General features: G+C 32.8%; 2 protein-coding genes and 1 long non-coding RNA gene across 3 annotated transcripts in view; 2 read left to right on the top strand and 1 right to left on the bottom strand.

Moving 5' to 3' along the window:
* Positions 1-11,381, top strand: part of LOC145946369 (uncharacterized) — a 114,871-nt gene extending 103,490 nt beyond the window's left edge. Inside the window, exon 4 of the long non-coding RNA XR_014427049.1 lies at positions 11,285-11,381. This is a non-coding gene — a long non-coding RNA (uncharacterized LOC145946369). The remainder of the gene's footprint in view (positions 1-11,284) is intronic.
* Positions 11,382-11,430: 49 nt separating this feature from the next.
* Scap (SREBP cleavage activating protein) lies at positions 11,431-20,414 on the bottom strand. The gene is made up of 13 exons (XM_083055943.1): positions 19,753-20,414; positions 19,262-19,446; positions 18,942-19,175; positions 18,616-18,796; positions 18,212-18,357; positions 17,035-18,121; positions 16,678-16,948; positions 15,533-16,596; positions 15,293-15,452; positions 14,976-15,159; positions 14,757-14,896; positions 14,464-14,675; positions 11,431-14,375 (listed from the first exon to the last, which is right to left on the bottom strand). Exons 2-13 carry the CDS (start codon positions 19,375-19,377, stop codon positions 14,196-14,198), a joined length of 3,975 nt encoding a protein of 1,324 aa, XP_082912069.1. The 5' UTR covers positions 19,378-19,446; positions 19,753-20,414; the 3' UTR covers positions 11,431-14,195.
* The window catches only part of LOC145946365 (uncharacterized), a 62,152-nt gene continuing 60,812 nt past the window's right edge, over positions 19,084-20,423 (top strand). Inside the window, exon 1 of the mRNA XM_083056001.1 lies at positions 19,084-19,193. The gene's annotated coding sequence lies outside the window, so the exon portion shown is untranslated. The remainder of the gene's footprint in view (positions 19,194-20,423) is intronic.

The raw sequence follows: 20,423 nt of genomic DNA, 5'->3' as shown, positions 1-20,423 counted from the left end.
GAATGCGTCGCACAGGGTCCGCGTCAAAAAAGTATCGATTTCTAATATTTTAAGACGAGCCAAAAATTCATCGATTATACATTTTAATTGTACATTGATTACAGAATCTTTTGGTACCAAGCAGACAACAGCGTACTAACTTTTTCATTTGCTATACATAAATTAAGGATGCGTCGCATAGGGTCAGCGGCATAAATGTATCAATTTCTAATATTTTAAAACGAGCCAAAAATTCATCTATTATACATTTTAATTGTACATTGATTACAGAATCTTTTGGTACTATGCAGACACCAGCGTACAAATTTTTTAATACGATAAACATAAAATAAGAATGCGTCGCACAGGGTCCGCGTCAAAATAGCATCGATTTCTAATATTTTAAGACGAGCCAAAAATTCATCGATTATACATTTTAATAGTACATTTATTACAGAATCATTTGGTACCAAACAGACACCAGCGTACAAATTTTTTAATACGATAAACATAAAATAAGGATGCGTCGCACAGGGTCCGCGTCAAAAAAGTATCGATTTCTAATATTTTAAGACGAGCCAAAAATTCATCGATTATACATTTTAATAGTACATTGATTACAGAATCTTTTGGTACCATGCAGACACCAGCGTACAAATTTTTTAATACGATAAACATAAAATAATGATGCGTCGCACAGAGTCCGCGTCAAAAAAGTATGAATTTCTAATATTTTAAGACGAGCCAAAAATTCATCGATTATACATTTTAATAGTACATTGATTACAAAATCTTTTGGTACCAAGCAGACAACAGCGTACTAACTTTTTCATTTGCTATACATAAATTAAGGATGCGTCGCATAGGGTCAGCGGCATAAATGTATCAATTTCTAATATTTTGAGACGAGCCAAAAATTCATCGATTATACATTTTAATAGTACATTGATTACAGAATCTTTTGGTACCATGCAGACACCAGCGTACAAATTTTTTAATATGATAAACAAAATAAGGATGCGTCGCACAGGGTCCGCGTCAAAAAAGTATCGATTTCTAATATTTAAAGACGAGCCAAAAATTCATCGATTATACATTTTAATAGTACATTTATTACAGAATCATTTGGTACCAAACAGACACCAACGTACAAATTTTTTAATACGATAAACATAAAATAAGGATGCGTCGCACAGGGTCCGCGTCAAAAAAGTATCGATTTCTAATATTTTAAGACGAGCCAAAAATTCATCGATTATACATTTTAATAGTACATTTATTACAGAATCATTTGGTACCAAACAGACACCAGCGTACAAATTTTTTAATACGATAAACATAAAATAAGGATGCGTCGCACAGGGTCCGCGTCAAAAAAGTATCGATTTCTAATATTTTAAGACGAGCCAAAAATTCATCGATTATACATTTTAATAGTACATTGATTACAGAATCTTTTGGTACCATGCAGACACCAGCGTACAAATTTTTTAATACGATAAACATAAAATAAGGATGCGTCGCACAGAGTCCGCGTCAAAAAAGTATGAATTTCTAATATTTTAAGACGAGCCAAAAATTCATCGATTATACATTTTAATAGTACATTGATTACAGAATCTTTTGGTACCATGCAGACACCAGCGTACAAATTTTTTAATACGATAAACATAAAATAAGAATGCGTCGCACAGGGTCCGCGTCAAAAAAGTATCGATTTCTAATATTTTAAGACGAGCCAAAAATTCATCGATTATACATTTTAATTGTACATTGATTACAGAATCTTTTGGTACCAAGCAGACAACAGCGTACTAACTTTTTCATTTGCTATACATAAATTAAGGATGCGTCGCATAGGGTCAGCGGCATAAATGTATCAATTTCTAATATTTTAAGACGAGCCAAAAATTCATCTATTATACATTTTAATTGTACATTGATTACAGAATCTTTTGGTACTATGCAGACACCAGCGTACAAATTTTTTAATACGATAAACATAAAATAAGAATGCGTCGCACAGGGTCCGCGTCAAAAAAGTATCGATTTCTAATATTTTAAGACGAGCCAAAAATTCATCGATTATACATTTTAATAGTACATTGATTACAGAATCATTTGGTACCAAGCAGACAACAGCGTACTAACTTTTTCATTTGCTATACATAAATTAAGGATGCGTCGCATAGGGTCAGCGGCATAAATGTATCAATTTCTAATATTTTAAGACGAGCCAAAAATTCATCTATTATACATTTTAATTGTACATTGATTACAGAATCTTTTGGTACAATGCAGACACCAGCGTACAAATTTTTTAATACGATAAACATAAAATAAGAATGCGTCGCACAGGGTCCGCGTCAAAATAGTATCGATTTCTAATATTTTAAGACGAGCCAAAAATTCATCGATTATACATTTTAATAGTACATTTATTACAGAATCATTTGGTACCAAACAGACACCAGCGTACAAATTTTTTAATACGATAAACATAAAATAAGGATGCGTCGCACAGGGTCCGCGTCAAAAAAGTATCGATTTCTAATATTTTAAGACGAGCCAAAAATTCATCGATTATACATTTTAATAGTACATTGATTACAGAATCTTTTGGTACCATGCAGACACCAGCGTACAAATTTTTTAATACGATAAACATAAAATAATGATGCGTCGCACAGAGTCCGCGTCAAAAAAGTATGAATTTCTAATATTTTAAGACGAGCCAAAAATTCATCGATTATACATTTTAATAGTACATTGATTACAGAATCATTTGGTACCAAACAGACACCAGCGTACAAATTTTTTAATACGATAAACATAAAATAAGAATGCGTCGCACAGGGTCCGGGTTAAAAAAGTATCGATTTCTAATATTTTAAGACGAGCCAAAAATTCATCGATTATACATTTTAATAGTACATTTATTACAGAATCATTTGGTACCAAACAGACACCAGCGTACAAATTTTTTAATACGATAAACATAAAATAAGAATGCGTCGCACAGGGTCCGCGTCAAAAAAGTATCGATTTCTAATATTTTAAGACGAGCCAAAAATTCATCGATTATACATTTTAATTGTACATTGATTACAGAATCTTTTGGTACCAAGCAGACAACAGCGTACTAACTTTTTCATTTGCTATACATAAATTAAGAATGCGTCGCATAGGGTCAGCGGCATAAATGTATCAATTTCTAATATTTTGAGACGAGCCAAATATTCATCGATTATACATTTTAATAGTACATTGATTACAGAATCTTTTGGTACCATGCAGACACCAGCGTACAAATTTTTTAATACGATAAACAAAATAAGGATGCGTCGCACAGGGTCCGCGTCAAAAAAGTATCGATTTCTAATATTTTAAGACGAGCCAAAAATTCATCGATTATACATTTTAATAGTACATTTATTACAGAATCATTTGGTACCAAACAGACACCAACGTACAAATTTTTTAATACGATAAACATAAAATAAGGATGCGTCGCACTGGGTCCGCGTCAAAAAAGTATCGATTTCTAATATTTTAAGACGAGCCAAAAATTCATCGATTATACATTTTAATAGTACATTTATTACAGAATCATTTGGTACCAAACAGACACCAGCGTACAAATTTTTTAATACGATAAACATAAAATAAGGATGCGTCGCACAGGGTCCGCGTCAAAAAAGTATCGATTTCTAATATTTTAAGACGAGCCAAAAATTCATCGATTATACATTTTAATAGTACATTTATTACAGAATCTTTTGGTTCCAAGCAGACACCAGCGTACAAATTTTTTAATACGATAAACATAAAATAAGGATGCGTCGCACAGGGTCCGCGTCAAAAAAGTATCGATTTCTAATATTTTAAGACGAGCCAAAAATTCATCGATTATACATTTTAATTGTACATTGATTACAGAATCTTTTGGTACCATGCAGACACCAGCGTACAAATTTTTTAATACGATAAACATAAAATAAGGATGCGTCGCACAGGGTCCGCGTCAAAAAAGTATCGATTTCTAATATTTCAAGACGAGCCAAAAATTCATCGATTATACATTTTAATAGTACATTGATTACCGAATCTTTTGGTACCATGCAGACACCAGCGTACAAATTTTTTAATACGATAAACATAAAATAAGGATGCGTCGCACAGAGTCCGCGTCAAAAAAGTATGAATTTCTAATATTTTAAGACGAGCCAAAAATTCATCGATTATACATTTTAATAGTACATTGATTACAGAATCTTTTGGTACCATGCAGACATCAGCGTACAAATTTTTTAATACAATAAACATAAAATAAGGATGCGTCGCACAGGGGCCGCGTCAAAAAATTATCGATTTCTAATATTTTAAGACGAGCCAAAAATTCATCGATTATACATTTTAATAGTACATTTATTACAGAATCTTTTGGTTCCAAGCACACACCAGCGTACAAATTTTTTAATACGATAAACATAAAATAAGGATGCGTCGCACAGGGTCCGCGTCAAAAAAGTATCGATTTCTAATATTTTAAGACGAGCCAAAAATTCATCGATTATACATTTTAATTGTACATTGATTACAGAATCTTTTGGTACCATGCAGACACCAGCGTACAAATTTTTTAATACGATAAACATAAAATAAGGATGCGTCGCACAGGGTCCGCGTCAAAAAAGTATCGATTTCTAATATTTTAAGACGAGCCAAAAATTCATCGATTATACATTTTAATAGTACATTGATTACAGAATCTTTTGGTACCATGCAGACATCAGCGTACAAATTTTTTAATACAATAAACATAAAATAAGGATGCGTCGCACAGGGGCCGCGTCAAAAAATTATCGATTTCTAATATTTTAAGACGAGCCAAAAATTCATCGATTATACATTTTAATAGTACATTTATTACAGAATCTTTTGGTTCCAAGCAGACATCAGCGTACAAATTTTTTAATACGATAAACATAAAATAAGGATGCGTCGCACAGGGTCCGCGTCAAAAAAGTATCGATTTCTAATATTTTAAGACGAGCCAAAAATTCATCGATTATACATTTTAATTGTACATTGATTACAGAATCTTTTGGTACCATGCAGACACCAGCGTACAAATTTTTTAATACGATAAACATAAAATAAGTATGCGTCGCACAGGGTCCGCGTCAAAAAGGTATCGATTTCTAATATTTTAAGACGAGCCAAAAATTCATCGATTATACATTTTAATTGTACATTGATTACAGAATCTTTTGGTACCAAGCAGACAACAGCGTACTAACTTTTTCATTTGCTATACATAAATTAAGGATGCGTCGCATAGGGTCAGCGGCATAAATGTATCAATTTCTAATATTTTAAGACGAGCCAAAAATTCATCTATTATACATTTTAATTGTACATTGATTACAGAATCTTTTGGTACTATGCAGACACCAGCGTACAAATTTTTTAATACGATAAACATAAAATAAGAATGCGTCGCACAGGGTCCGCGTCAAAATAGTATCGATTTCTAATATTTTAAGACGAGCCAAAAATTCATCGATTATACATTTTAATAGTACATTGATTACAGAATCATTTGGTACCAAACAGACACCAGCGTACAAATTTTTTAACTTGATATACATAAAATGAGGTTGCGTCGCATAGGGTCAGCCGTAAAAAAGTATTGATTTCTAATATTTTAAGACGAGCCAAAAATTCATCGATTATACATTTTAATAGTACATTGATTACAGAATCTTTTGGTACCATGCAGACATCAGCGTACAAATTTTTTAATACAATAAACATAAAATAAGAATGTGTCTCACAGGGTCCGCGTCAAAAAATTATCGATTTCTAATATTTTAAGACGAGCCAAAAATTCATCGATTATACATTTTAATAGTACATTGATTACAGAATCATTTGGTACCAAACAGACACCAGCGTACAAATTTTTTAATACGATAAACATAAAATAAGAATGCGTCGCACAGGGTCCGGGTTAAAAAAGTATCGATTTCTAATATTTTAAGACGAGCCAAAAATTCATCGATTATACATTTTAATAGTACATTTATTACAGAATCATTTGGTACCAAACAGACACCAGCGTACAAATTTTTTAATACGATAAACATAAAATAAGAATGCGTCGCACAGGGTCCGCGTCAAAAAAGTATCGATTTCTAATATTTTAAGACGAGCCAAAAATTCATCGATTATACATTTTAATTGTACATTGATTACAGAATCTTTTGGTACCAAGCAGACAACAGCGTACTAACTTTTTCATTTGCTATACATAAATTAAGAATGCGTCGCATAGGGTCAGCGGCATAAATGTATCAATTTCTAATATTTTAAGACGAGCCAAAAATTCATCTATTATACATTTTAATTGTACATTGATTACAGAATCTTTTGGTACTATGCAGACACCAGCGTACAAATTTTTTAATACGATAAACATAAAATAAGAATGCGTCGCACAGGGTCCGCGTCAAAATAGCATCGATTTCTAATATTTTAAGACGAGCCAAAAATTCATCGATTATACATTTTAATAGTACATTTATTACAGAATCATTTGGTACCAAACAGACACCAGCGTACAAATTTTTTAATACGATAAACATAAAATAAGGATGCGTCGCACAGGGTCCGCGTCAAAAAAGTATCGATTTCTAATATTTTAAGACGAGCCAAAAATTCATCGATTATACATTTTAATAGTACATTGATTACAGAATCTTTTGGTACCATGCAGACACCAGCGTACAAATTTTTTAATACGATAAACATAAAATAATGATGCGTCGCACAGAGTCCGCGTCAAAAAAGTATGAATTTCTAATATTTTAAGACGAGCCAAAAATTCATCGATTATACATTCTAATAGTACATTGATTACAGAATCTTTTGGTACCATGCAGACACCAGCGTACAAATTTTTTAATATGATATACATAAAATAGTGATGCGTCGCATAGGGTCAGCGGCAAAAATGTATCAATTTCTAATATTTTAAGACGAGCCAAAATTTCATCGATTATACATTTTAATAGTACATTGATTACAGAATCATTTGGTACCAAACAGATACCAGCGTACAAATGTTTTAACTTGATATACATAGAATAAGATTGCGTCGCATAGAGTCAACTGTAAATAAGTATCGATTTCTAATATTTTAAGGCGAGCCAAAAATTCATCTTATATATATTTCAATAGTGTATTGTTTGCTGATTATCTTTGTACCATAAGCATACCAGCGTACTACCTTTTTGGTCTAATATACGTTATATAATTCTGCGCCGTATGGGATTTGCGGCTTAAAATTTTTAATTTTCGATATTTCAAAACGTGCAAAAAATTAATCTTATATACATTTTAACAGTACATTGTCTGCTCATTATTACGAATTATGCATGACTGCATGCATATATCGCGGTAATATATGTCGAAACTCATTTCTACTGCTCATTCGGAATTCGAATTATATCAAGATTATCGAAAAGTGTCGGACGAAATATATTTGTGACTCTAATTAAGAAAATAATTTTTGTTTTAAAAATTATATTTACGAAACCTTAATTGTAAATTTGTATTCATGTCTCACTTCTATTCTTAACTTAATAAATATACTACTTCTTAATTAAATAAATATATTAGAAAATATTAATATAGTAAAGTAATTAAATTTTAAAATAGTAATATGTTATAAAAATTAAAATAGCAATATATTGTAAATAATATGTTGTAATATCTTATCCTCGATTAATATTTTTGTTACAGAAATCAGCTGATTAAAACGTTAATTTGCTAATTAATTTTTAAAATAAGAATATATTATAACATTTAAAATAATATGTTTTAAATAATATAATATATAATTCCTTAAACTCGATTAATATTTATAACAGCTATCAGCTGATTTCTGTCAAAAAATATTAATCGAGTTTAAGGAATTATATATTATTTTAATTTTTATAACATATTTTTATTTTAAAATTTAATTGGCAATGTAATGCTTTAATCATCTGATTTCTGTAAAAAAATATTAATGAAGTTTAAACAAACTTTATATAAATACATCATACTTTTTTTAATAAAATCGAGGAATGGCATAACGCGCGCTTGTGTTATTCTAGTCTTTTTCTAAAAAAGACATATTAAGTCGATTCTCGCAAGTATTGTTGCCTCTTTTCCGCAAAAATATTAATCAAAATTTAAAGTATTATAACATATTATTAAAACATATTATTATTTTATTTTATTTTATTTTGGACTAACTGTCAAACTGCTAACTGCTAACCCTCGTGATGACAGCCTTTCGATGCTACGAATATAACACACAATCAGCATCGCGGAAAAGCGACAACAATGTCAATAACATGCCTTTTTTAGAAAGGGGATTAAAATAGTAGTACGCTAATATGCTTATGGTACCAAGATAATCTGCAAACAATACACTATTGAAATATATATACGATTAATTTTTGGCTCGCTTTAAACAATTGGAAATTAAAATTTTTTAATCGCGGACCCCTTACGGCGTGGATTCATTTTACGTATATTAGATCAAAAAGTTTGTAGACTGGTATGCTGATGGTACCATCAAAATGTGCAGACAATGTACTGATAATATATATGAAAGATTAATTTTTGGCTCGCTTTAAAATATTGAAAATTAATATTTTTAAACCGCGGACCCCATACGGCAATTATCAGCTGATTTCTGTCAAAAAATATTAATCGAGTTTAATGTACTCTATAACATTTTATTTAAAACATATTATTTTATAATTTCTATTACATACTATTATTTTAAAATTTAATTAACAAATTAACGCTTTAATCAGCTGATTTATATCAAAAAATATTAATCAAGTTGAAACAAACTTTATATAAAAATATCATTTTTTTTATATAAAATCGAAGAATAGTGCGCGCATTGCGCGCACTTGTGTGTTGTTCTAGTGTATATTAAATAAAAGAATTTGTAGGCTCGTATTTGTTTGGTATAAAAATAATCTTTTTACAATATACTATCGAAATATACAAACGATGAATTTGTGGCTTCTCTAAATATAGTAATATATATAATATAAAAATGCGCCCCATAGGCTCCGCGGGAACATACGTATCAACTTTTAATATTCTAAGACGAGTCAAAAATTCATCTCTTGTATATTTCGACAGTACATTGTTTGCAGAATATTATTGTACCAAGCAGACACCAAGGAGACCAAATGTACAAGCGATGAATTTTTGGCTCGTCTCTAAATATTAAAAATCGACATTGTGTCGTCGCGAACCCTATGCGGCGCATACTTATTTTATGTATATTTAATAGAAAAATTAGTACGCTCTTATCAGATTGATATAAAAATAAACTACAAGCAATGTACTATCGAAATATACAAGCGATCAATTTTTGGCTCGTCTATAAATATTAAAAATTTAAATTCTTTTACAACTATAAGTTGTAAAACAATTTAAATTTTTGAAACACAAAAATGTTTATTACTTTATATGGGATTCAAATTGGATATAAATTTGCATTTTAATTTGTATCTTGTATAAAATGCAGAATTTTTTCTTTATATGACTTGTCACGTAATGATTGTATTCACTAATATCATGTAAATATTATCCGATTTTTTAAACTTTATTTAAAATAAGAGTTATTAAAATTAAAGATACTTAAACGATATCGTCTAAAATATACTTAAAAGATATCGTCTAAAGTATACTTAAAAGGTATCGTCTAAAAGAGTTTTGAAATTATCGCATCCTGACATTGCACGTAGATAAGTTTTATATAACTTTATTATTTTATTTTATTTTACTTTTTTTGTGAAGAAGTTCTCTGCGAGATTAATTGTGTGTTGTGTGTATTTATTAATTACATTAATTATTTCATATTTATGCTTATGAATATTAAAGGGTTATGAGTATTAAAGGTAAATATTTAATTAAATATACCAGAAATAAAATATGAATGTATGTAGCATATGCATATATGCGTATAACATAGATGAGAAATAATTTTTCGTATTTTGCAGCTTTGAGCAATGGAGATAAAAAAATAATTCTTTTTAATAATCAAATCATTTTAATACAACATTTTCTGCTTTCCTCAAATATGCTCTTTTAAAGAGAAGTTATAAGTAATGTGTGTGTGTATATGTGTGTATATGTCTGTTAATTATTATAGATTGAATATTGATATTCAATATTGATAAATAACATATCGACACGTGTATCGTTGCAAAATGATAATAATATGTAATTGTATATCTGTATGTTATTGTTCTTCTCATGCTTTTTGTTTTTAAATTAAAAATTTTTTTAATGTTTTATATCGGATATAGAATGGTCAGGTAACCAACATTCATTTTAGTGAGATCAATTTTCAATACAATGTGAGCCAAATATCTATTCGTGTTTATATTGTTAAGCAAGCAAAAACATTTTATTTATAGAAAATATATATTACTAATCATAAATCATCTGTTTCACGAGAAATTTAAGTAATTGACGCATTTTTTTCACAAACGTACATAAGGATGAAAGAGATTGCGGGTATTAAAGATTACGTTAATTGCTGCTCATTATCATCATACGTATTGTGTATTGTCTAGTTGCGGATTACATTGTTACTTCAAGTATCATTGAACTCTTAACTCATATTGTCAACATAAATTTTTTTCATTTCGAGTAGCAATTGAGATCACTGATTTATATAATGTTAAGTAGAGCAACACTGATATAAGATCATAAAGTTTGTATGATTAATTATAGTACAATTATAATATACAAACGCACGCACGTGCTTAGGGGTTCTTTGTATTTTTTTTAAAACCTTTAAAAGTTTTTTTTTAATATCATACAATGATTCGATACTTTATAGAAACGTTGAGTTTACGAAATGTCTTTTACAGATGTATCTTTAAGAATGAAACAACAATGTTTCGTTATCCTATATTACACATTATCAATATGACAGGCTCTTATTATAATATATAAATAATTCATCTCTCTCTTTCTTTGAATACACAGTTGACAAGACTTTAATCGCTTGCTATGCAAAGTAGGACACATTTGTCGATAAATTAAAGATACTTATAAGATTTGCATTGCGTCAACTCCAGATCTTAATTATATATACTTAAGAATATTAACTAAAAGAATATTACAAATATTAGCCATTAAAAAATATCTTAAGAGAGAGCATTATTATAATTGCATTATTCTTTGTATTAAAGTACGTATTTTTTCTTTTCAGCATGCTGTTAATGATGTGCGATACTAAGAAAGGATCTCAAGTGAAAGGATCTCAAGACGAACAATGACAAATCATCTTGGCAAAGGTTTGTATAATATGACGAGACAAATAAAACGAATATCTAGCATACATTAAATATGACAATTTATTAAGAACAATATATATTCTGCATACGATCGGCATGAAAATTTGCATTAAATTAATTAAATAAATATAAAAGTCGCACACACTGATTGAATCGTTAGCGAATCAACAGTTATTATTAAGGGCATATTTTATTATAATGCGGGATTGTTTAATAAATCGTTGGCGACTCGTGACAATTGATCTCAATCGCGGCTAATTTTTACAAAGAATTGTATCTTAATCAACGCGCACAATATTATAATCAAGAATATAAAGATACGCATTTATATATACATTCAAGACGACTACTTTTTCTCGAAAACTATATCAAAATATTTATTTTTATGTCTTCGTTACTTGTTCTTTTTCACAAGAAATTGTTTTTTCATCACGATTTAGCGGACATCTTGTGTACTTCTTTTTTTGTATATTTTTATATTTCCAATATAGAGTCGAGTCTCGCAGTGATGCTTGCGATGTAGAAAGTTTGCTTAGGAAAAATATATGTATATCTATGTTACACACTATCGGCGGTTGCAGATTCGCTCTCGCGCATAGAGAATATTGGAAAATAAAATATTTATTAATAAAAATTGCTGTATACCGAGTACAATCAGTCTAAAATGTGATTCACTCGTGAAAAGTGGCGTATGGATAGTTTGATTCATGTTATAAAAGAATATCGTCGTTTTACTAGTTATATATCCTTTTAGTGTAATGTGTAAAATTTTTTTTTTCTTTTAGCTGGATTTCTTGCACTTTTCGTTTTTTCTCTTTTTTCAATTTTTTAAATATTCATCTCATTTTACTTTATTACAGTTCAGCTAAAAGAAAAAAGTATAGGATATATTATTTATAAATAAAATTAAGAAGTATGCGCGTCTCTACGATATGATAGTCGCATTATCCGATACGCCAATATTCTCGAGTTAATTTCCATTTGCTTATATTCGACTGATGAGAGCATCGCATCTTGTCGAAAAAGGAAATCGATGATGTATATACGCATTTACCTTAATAAAGTTGATTATTCCTGTATACACACTAAAGACAAACGAATCCATTATATATATTCTTCCAAGTCCGCTCATTTGCAAGAAAATAAAGTAATGTATAGTATAGTGAATGGAAACGGAAATGTTCCCTCAAAGAACCATGTTCCTTTATGTAACATTATATACGCTCCTTTTATAAATCAGCTGCCACATTAAGTAAAGCAAGTAAAGAAGCAGATCCTTTTCTCATGTACGTATATATCGACGTAATAACATATTACTATAATGAGAGAGACACACATAAACAGTTGGGTAAACGCAATGTCATTTTGCTCAAACTAATGTTCCCCTTTAAGACATTTTTAAAATTATGTAAAACGCAAAAATGTAGTGCAATGATAATGAATAAATATCCAATCGATAGAATCAATTAAAAGTATATTCACAAGTAATTCACATGTGCAATTAATTATATATATATTTATATATAACTACAGTCCTCTGAAATAAATTAATCATAAACAATGACATCAACCAGCATTTAAATAACATCATAGTGATAATTTCTCTAACTTTTTAAAGTAATCTACATCTCTTTAATTAAATAATTTTAATTATATATCAAATTTAATTAAATAAGTTTGGTTCATATAGTTAATATGTACTGTATAATAATAAATATATAGAGATTTATCTCTTTTTTATCATATTATTTATTTTTATCTTAATTATTTTTTTAATTTTCCTCGTAAAGATGAAAATGACGGATATGATAAAGGCACTTTTAAAACTTTGATGTGTTACAATGGTTATTTCATTTTTATCCGCAATATATTTATATTTGATATTTATATTCATACGAGGACTCATTTAAATTTTACAGACAGCTTACTTGCAGTTATAGTTGTTAAACGTAATATTATTACACAATTCGAAAAGTCTTTTGACTAATTCGTAGAATTATTATACATATATTCGTGAATATGATTTAAATGTGAACTTCAAAATTCATATTCAATCATTAAAATGAATAGAAATATCCAAAATGTCACAGAAACTTACTACTATTTGTCACAGACATTTATGTCAATCATCATCTAGAATGTCTTACATCTATGCATTAGAGAACAACACTGGTTTTACAAATGCATGTATGTTATCACGATGTTATCTAAATCGTAAAAACATAAAAAATGTTTAAATAGAGAATATGAAGCGCTTTTATATTACATATTACATAACAAAAGCTAATAGGCGTTCCAAAATGAAGCACAGCCACTATGCAAATTATAAAATATTAGAATAAAGAGATATTATTGATACAATTGTCTTGAGCTTAAATATTGTAATCGAGCATAAAATTTTAAATCATCTTATAATTTAATTAAATAAAAAGAATTCTAAATAGAATATATACACCGCTGTTAATTAACTAAATATTCATCTTTTCAATTGGTGTTCATAGATATCATTAATGTTATTAGCAACGACGATTTGGCATAAAAATCTAAGAAAATGTGATTATATGTTTTATCGGATAAAAAATATATTTCTGTAAACATTGTATCGCGATTATACGAAAGTCGTGCACTCTAAAATGGCCACAGTGTAGCCAGAAAACATAAATTTACATCCAAAATATACTTCGCTCTTTAGAATACCATGATATATGTCGTATAAAAATCTATAATTTTCTAAAAGCTAAAGACTAAACAACATAAGACACTTTTTCTTTGAATAACGCTAGATATAAAGAAAAACGGCTATTTACACGCGCGTATTCAGAGAACTTAGTCGAGCTTGTCAGAGACCAACGGGAATCTGACTATTCTCAATTGTCGGCCGTAGTCGCAAACCACGCTGTCCCTCAACGCCAACATCTGTTTTATAAAAATGCAACTGTCTTTATGACCCAATCTCACTTCCCGCACAGGCTCGCCCGTTCTTACGTCCCAGACTACCAATGATCCCTGAAACATCAATAATTCAGATTCAGATTAAAACTCATTCATAGTTTAACCATCCCAAAAGCATAATAAGCATTCGAAAGAATATTACCTGATTACTAGTTATGAGTAGATGATGTGTTAGCATCACTAATTGTAAACTATAAGCCGCTTTAAGTGCCGGCAAAGTATGCAGTAAGTGTCCTTGAAAACGCTCCCAGACACATAGTTTTTCATCTGTTCCAATACTTATCACATACGATACCGAACATGTGATAGCAGCTATAGCCCCATTATGCGCTTGAATACTATACATGCATGTCCCTGGAAAAAAAACCACATAGTTAAAAAAAAAAAATTATAACAAATTACAAATTATATATTTATTGATATTAATTATATTACCTGTCAACAGATCCCACACACACAGTAATCCATCCTGAGACCCGCTACCGGATGTCATAGGACTGAGTCTATCGATAAACAGACATGATATCGGACCACAATGTCCATGAAGCGTGTACAGAGGCAATTGGTCCTCTAACCTGGGTAAGAAAAATATACAATTATATGCGCGAACGATTGGAGAGAGTAAAACCTGATTTTATATTAAAATTTATGTACCTGTATACTTTCAAAGTATGATCCTGGCTACCCGTTAATACGCGTCCGCCTTCGCTGTCCAGGACAGTGATCGCTTGTTGATGCGCTCTATGAGAACCAATTTTCATGCAGCGCAGATCTTCCTCTGTTTGCATACTGTTATTGAAGTCCATGGGTGAACCAGCACTTCCTGTTCGCACATGTGCTAAAATAATGAATTAATTAATTAGATATAAAAAAATGAATTTGAATGAAGAAATGAGCATTTTGTTCAGAATACGAGAAAATATTTTATCATTTAATGTGTAAAAAATCTGTCATATTTTAAAGTCACTTACTTCTTCTATAGGACGTGAAGCCCCAATCAATCTGCTGGCCTTCGCTGTAACTTTCGAGCTGCAGAAAGTCGATGGTTCCGTTCAATTTAGCCGCTACTACTCTGCTACCGACGAGTCTAACAGCAGAAATTCCAAGTCCCGATCCATCATCGAAGAGACACTGTGAATTAAGGAGGAAAATGTAATTAATTAATTTTTATTTATTAGATATGTCTATTTTTCGGATTATTCGTGACTTACCTTAAATCTACCAGTTGTACCTTCCCAGAATTCTAGACTACCGTTAGCGCATCCAACCACTATGAGATTTTCCTGATAATCCATACACCAGATCGGCGATGCGATATGCGACGATTGTATCGTGCGATCTGTATTTATGGAGGTCGTACTGCCAACCGAGTTATTTAGTCTCGCGGGGGGAATGTTCGACTGTTCCCTAGTTTCAGATTTTTGCATTTCCTCGATCGATTTATTATGTTCCTCCAGTAAAATCTTATATCGTTCGCCAAAGTCGAAGCCTTGATCGTAACTCTTTTGCAAAGGTGTGTATTTTATGGCTGAGAATTTAGTATTGATCGCCGATTTCAAATTAGGGAGATCATAAGCGCTGTCTAAGCTTCGACGTAACAGCAGTCTCTGTTTAGTGTCGCTACCGAGTTCAGCGATCTGATAATCATAATCTAGGGTGTTTCCTATAGATCGCCTTTTATGATTGTTGTTATTAACAACTCGCTGCGCGTTGTAAGCGGGGGATAACTTTCCTCGATACATCGCCGAGGCCGATGAGTAAAGTCCCATTGATTGCGCTGTTTCCATCTCTCCTCTGGAAGGCGGCGAACCGCTCTCGTAATCTGACATGAGTTCATCAGCATCCGGTGACGTTTGGCTCAAATTTTTTTGTGGACTGGTGAAAAATTGCCGTCTATCGATATGCGCCAGCTGCTCGCCGGACGTCGAATCCCATATTCTGATGTGTCCCGCTAAACATGTGCTAGCGACGGTATTTCCGTCCGTCGCGATACATTCCACTTCCTGAGTATGGCCTTCCAAAACTAAAGGCACGGCCTCCAGCACTAGCTGAGTAACGGAATCGTGCGTCTTTTCTTGCTTGTTCCAGCTAGCACGCCACTCGGCGTAATTTCTGGAGCAGACACAACGATAGAGCACGACCATCGTGTAAGCGACTACGATCACGCTAATGAGACACAGTACAGCGGCCAAAAATATTTCCATCGGACTCGACGGTACAAAAGGCGCATCCGTATTAAATACGCGTCCTTCTGATCTCGATCGTACTTCCATATCTAGAAAATAAAAATAAGTATTAAAATGAACGATTTTGTGTTATGTCTAGTGTGTGATTAATTTTTCATTCATTTACAAACCGGAAAAATCCAAGGGATCCAGCGCGGCGGTAGCAAGACTCTGCCATTGGAAGTGCTGAACGTCATTCGGATTGCTTATTTTTTTCACTAATTGTGGATTCACCGCATGCGAAAGCTTTATCGTCGGAAGTATGGTCACCCGTCCACCGGCAATCGATACGTTATACATCGAAAGAATCGAGGACCAATGATACAATGATAAACTGTTCCAAGGAGGAAAATCCATTGGTCTTAGCTTGTTTAATTCCTCGGTTGTGTTATTAGTTACGTCCTGAAAAAAAAAATACATTTTTCCTTAAATATGTAGACAATTATGAGAATAAGGAATAATATCGTAATAACGAATAAAAAATTCACCTGTTCATTCAAATTATCTGGTGCTATAGTCGCTGGTGATACGGATATTGGTGTCACTGTATTTAGCTCAACATAGTTCAACGGTTGAGGTTTATCTATCGTATATCCATCATCAGCTTCTGGTTTTAGCGTCTCACTCAAATGTATCACATGTTCAATAATGCCATAATTGTTGATAGTCATGCTGATCCACACAACCATCCATACCATGAATGCACGTTGGAAGATTCGCGTTCGCGCCCAAAAGTGCACCAATCTCAAACGCTTGGGTATCTTGCCCAGCGTATGAGTATTTTGTGTATTTGGAGCGATAACGTTCGTCGGCCCTGCGGATAAACCGTTCAATCTTGGATGAGACTTGGAGCGGAAGATGTGAGGCTTTCTGTTGGTAATAGTAGTGGTGAACTGTTGTCTGCGTGATGTAGGGATGTGTGACAGGTGAAACTTGGAATTCTCGTTGGATAGCTCCGTACGTCTGATGTCGAGCGCAAGAATAGTCGAGAAGAATACCATTTGCAGGAAAAAGTCACTCAGTAGTCCAACGATGGCGAATATGCAAAATTCCTGAATGGCAGGAACGAAAGTGAACAGTCCAATAGTTAAAATCGTCACTTCCGTGAGTAGATTCTTGGTAATGGACCATCCTTCCTTCGATAGAGCTTGAGCGACACGTATTTTCACATCCAGATGCGCGGGAGTACTGACGACACTCTTTGTCAACACCTGAACGTTTTCAAGGCCGAAAATAATCACCAAGTACGGAAACACTTCTTTGGCGCTCATACTCAGAGTCAAACCGAAGAAAAAGCACACACCCACTGTCATAGATAGCGAACCCATCACTGTCACAGTGGCACTAAATGCAATGCCGAGTTTAGATTTGACGAGTTCTATCTTTCGCACTTGAAAATATTCGTAGAAAAATAAGGCCAGTAAGGTCATCATTAGTGGAAAGAATTCACTATAGTTGAATTCACCAGGATACAAAATATTCAATATTTCATCAGGCGCATCAACATCCGTGTTGTTAACATTTTGATGTAGATGATAATAAGTTTTCAAGCGATGCTGCAACCCTTTTATAAATCTGTGAACAAATAAAATACACTATACACTAGTACATAAATATACATTAATATATCTAATCGATCAAAATCAATAAATTATAAGTACTTACTGTTCATCATATTTCTTCAAATAAATTGTTACAGCATATTGAAGAATTCTTTGGCGAATCCGAGCAGGATATCTCTTCACTCCCGTTTCTTTCAAACTCATTCCAAACATTACTTCTGCGAGACTTATTTTACCCCTCTGAAGATTCTGCGATACATAGAAAGGTGAGAACAAATTAAGAATTTTTATTATATATAATAAAGATAAGACTAAATTTGCAGGTTAATTAAAACATTTTTTTTCATGTTGATATTCTTATTGTATAATAAAGATAAGATTAAATTAACAAATTTAGCCTTATCTTTATTATAAGAATACTAGAATGTGCAGAAAGCGATCTTTATTTGTTACATTACACATTACACTAAAAAATAATGAATATAAATAATTGTTTATTATATTTACCTGATAAGAAAATATTGTATTAATAAGATTTGTATCTTGAGCAAACAATTCCATACTTTGTTGCCAAAGATTTGCAGGCGACAGAACAAGACAGTTGTATTCTGGCAATACTTCTGCCTTCTTGCCATTTCGCCTTTTCGCTGCCTCGATATGCAAACATACTTGTCCAAGTGTCTTAAATCTAAAACAAAGAGCAGAAATATTTTAGACTTAAATTTTTCGTTCCTATTTAAGTATATATATTTATTTTGCATTGTTATTTGCACGTTACTAGTTGTATAGATATTTTCGACTTCTCGAATAGATAACGAAAGTACTTTACTCACGTTTCTGGGTGTTGATAATTCTGTATGATCTCCAGGAGATTGAACACTTCGTAGAGGGGTCCTCGAAAGGCGTCCATCAGCGTCAGATCTTCGTTCCATGGCATCACTCCGATTCTCAGCACTACTTGTTGAACGTACAATACTGAAGTTTCCGTGCCGTTCGCTGGTACAACGGTGTCGTTTATCACGGTCTTGGGAGCATTGCCAGGCATGGGTAGATTGACAAGCGGATAGCTGCAATCAACGCAAAACGTAAGTTTCATTCCTGCTCCAGGTTCTAGGAATAAGTAAGTCGAGAGATTACGCGAGGTAAAACTCACCAGCAAAATAGCAAAACCGAGATTGCGAGCGAGAGCACGATGACGGGATGAGAAGAGCAGAATAGGCCGTGGGCATAATAGAGCCCGGCCACTCTGTCCGGCAAACTGCGTGACATCTTGCCTAAGACGTCTGCCTCCTGTGCGACATAATCCACCGATTACATAGGCGACCGTTTGTAACTGACCTGGCGACATACAATAATAACTTCATATCGAGAGACGACAAATGTGACACACACATACGCACGCGCTCGCGATATTGTTGAAACGCGTCAACGAGGATAACGTTTTAGGGAAAAGGAAGGGAAAAGACGAAGAGACGCGTATTTTTCTTCCATTATCGCTGTCATTACGCAACTGACGAGAATCGCGCCGGACTTGATGTCGCCGTCGACCGGCCGCTGGTTTGAATAACGATAGCGATAACGCCGAGTTAAAGAGATACACGTACAAACTCCGTACGGAGTGTTAAGTTACAGGCGTCGACTTACAGCATCTCCTAACTATCTCGCTTCATCGTCGCCAGTTTGCCCGATGCGTTATCCAGGAAGAGAAGGAGGAAGATCGATAACGATTCGCAGCAGAGTCGGATAAAATATATGATCGGATCTCGCGGATCCCACTCGCGATAGTACGCACTTTCGTCTCCTCTCTTTTTATTTATTTATTTGTTTTTTTATTTTTTTCTCGGCTTCGCGAACCGTCGAAGGGAACCGACTAAGCGAACAAACGTGACAGTCGCGAGAGGAAACGAGAAACCGACTTAAACGATGAACTAAAAAAAAAGGGGAAAAGAAATCACGTTACGTGTGCAACGTGAGGGGCTCGAAGATTATTGTAGGTTATGTTCGGCGCTCTTTTTCTGCGGCGTATTTAGAGGTTACGCGCGGCCAGCATCGCAAAACTGGGGGATCGATTACATTACGCGGCGTGCTTTTACGCGATTCGCTGCGCTCGCACGTGTCGGACACGCGTCATCTCTCTCTCTCTCACGCAACTGGAATGCGCGGCGAAAATCCGGCGAGAGAAAAACGCACGAAAATAGTGAGATCTCGACGACGACGACGTTTTTACTCGTTGTACGTGTATGTACATACAAACTCAGCGCGCGCGCGCTCTTTCTATTCCGCATATATATATATATATATATATATATATATAT

The sequence above is a fragment of the Prenolepis imparis genome, unplaced genomic scaffold, assembly GCF_030444845.1.
Source record: "Prenolepis imparis isolate NDT839.2.m4 unplaced genomic scaffold, iyPreImpa1.0 SCAF_15, whole genome shotgun sequence".
NCBI lineage: Eukaryota > Metazoa > Arthropoda > Insecta > Hymenoptera > Formicidae > Prenolepis > Prenolepis imparis.
This window is presented reverse-complemented; position numbering and strand designations above follow the sequence as displayed.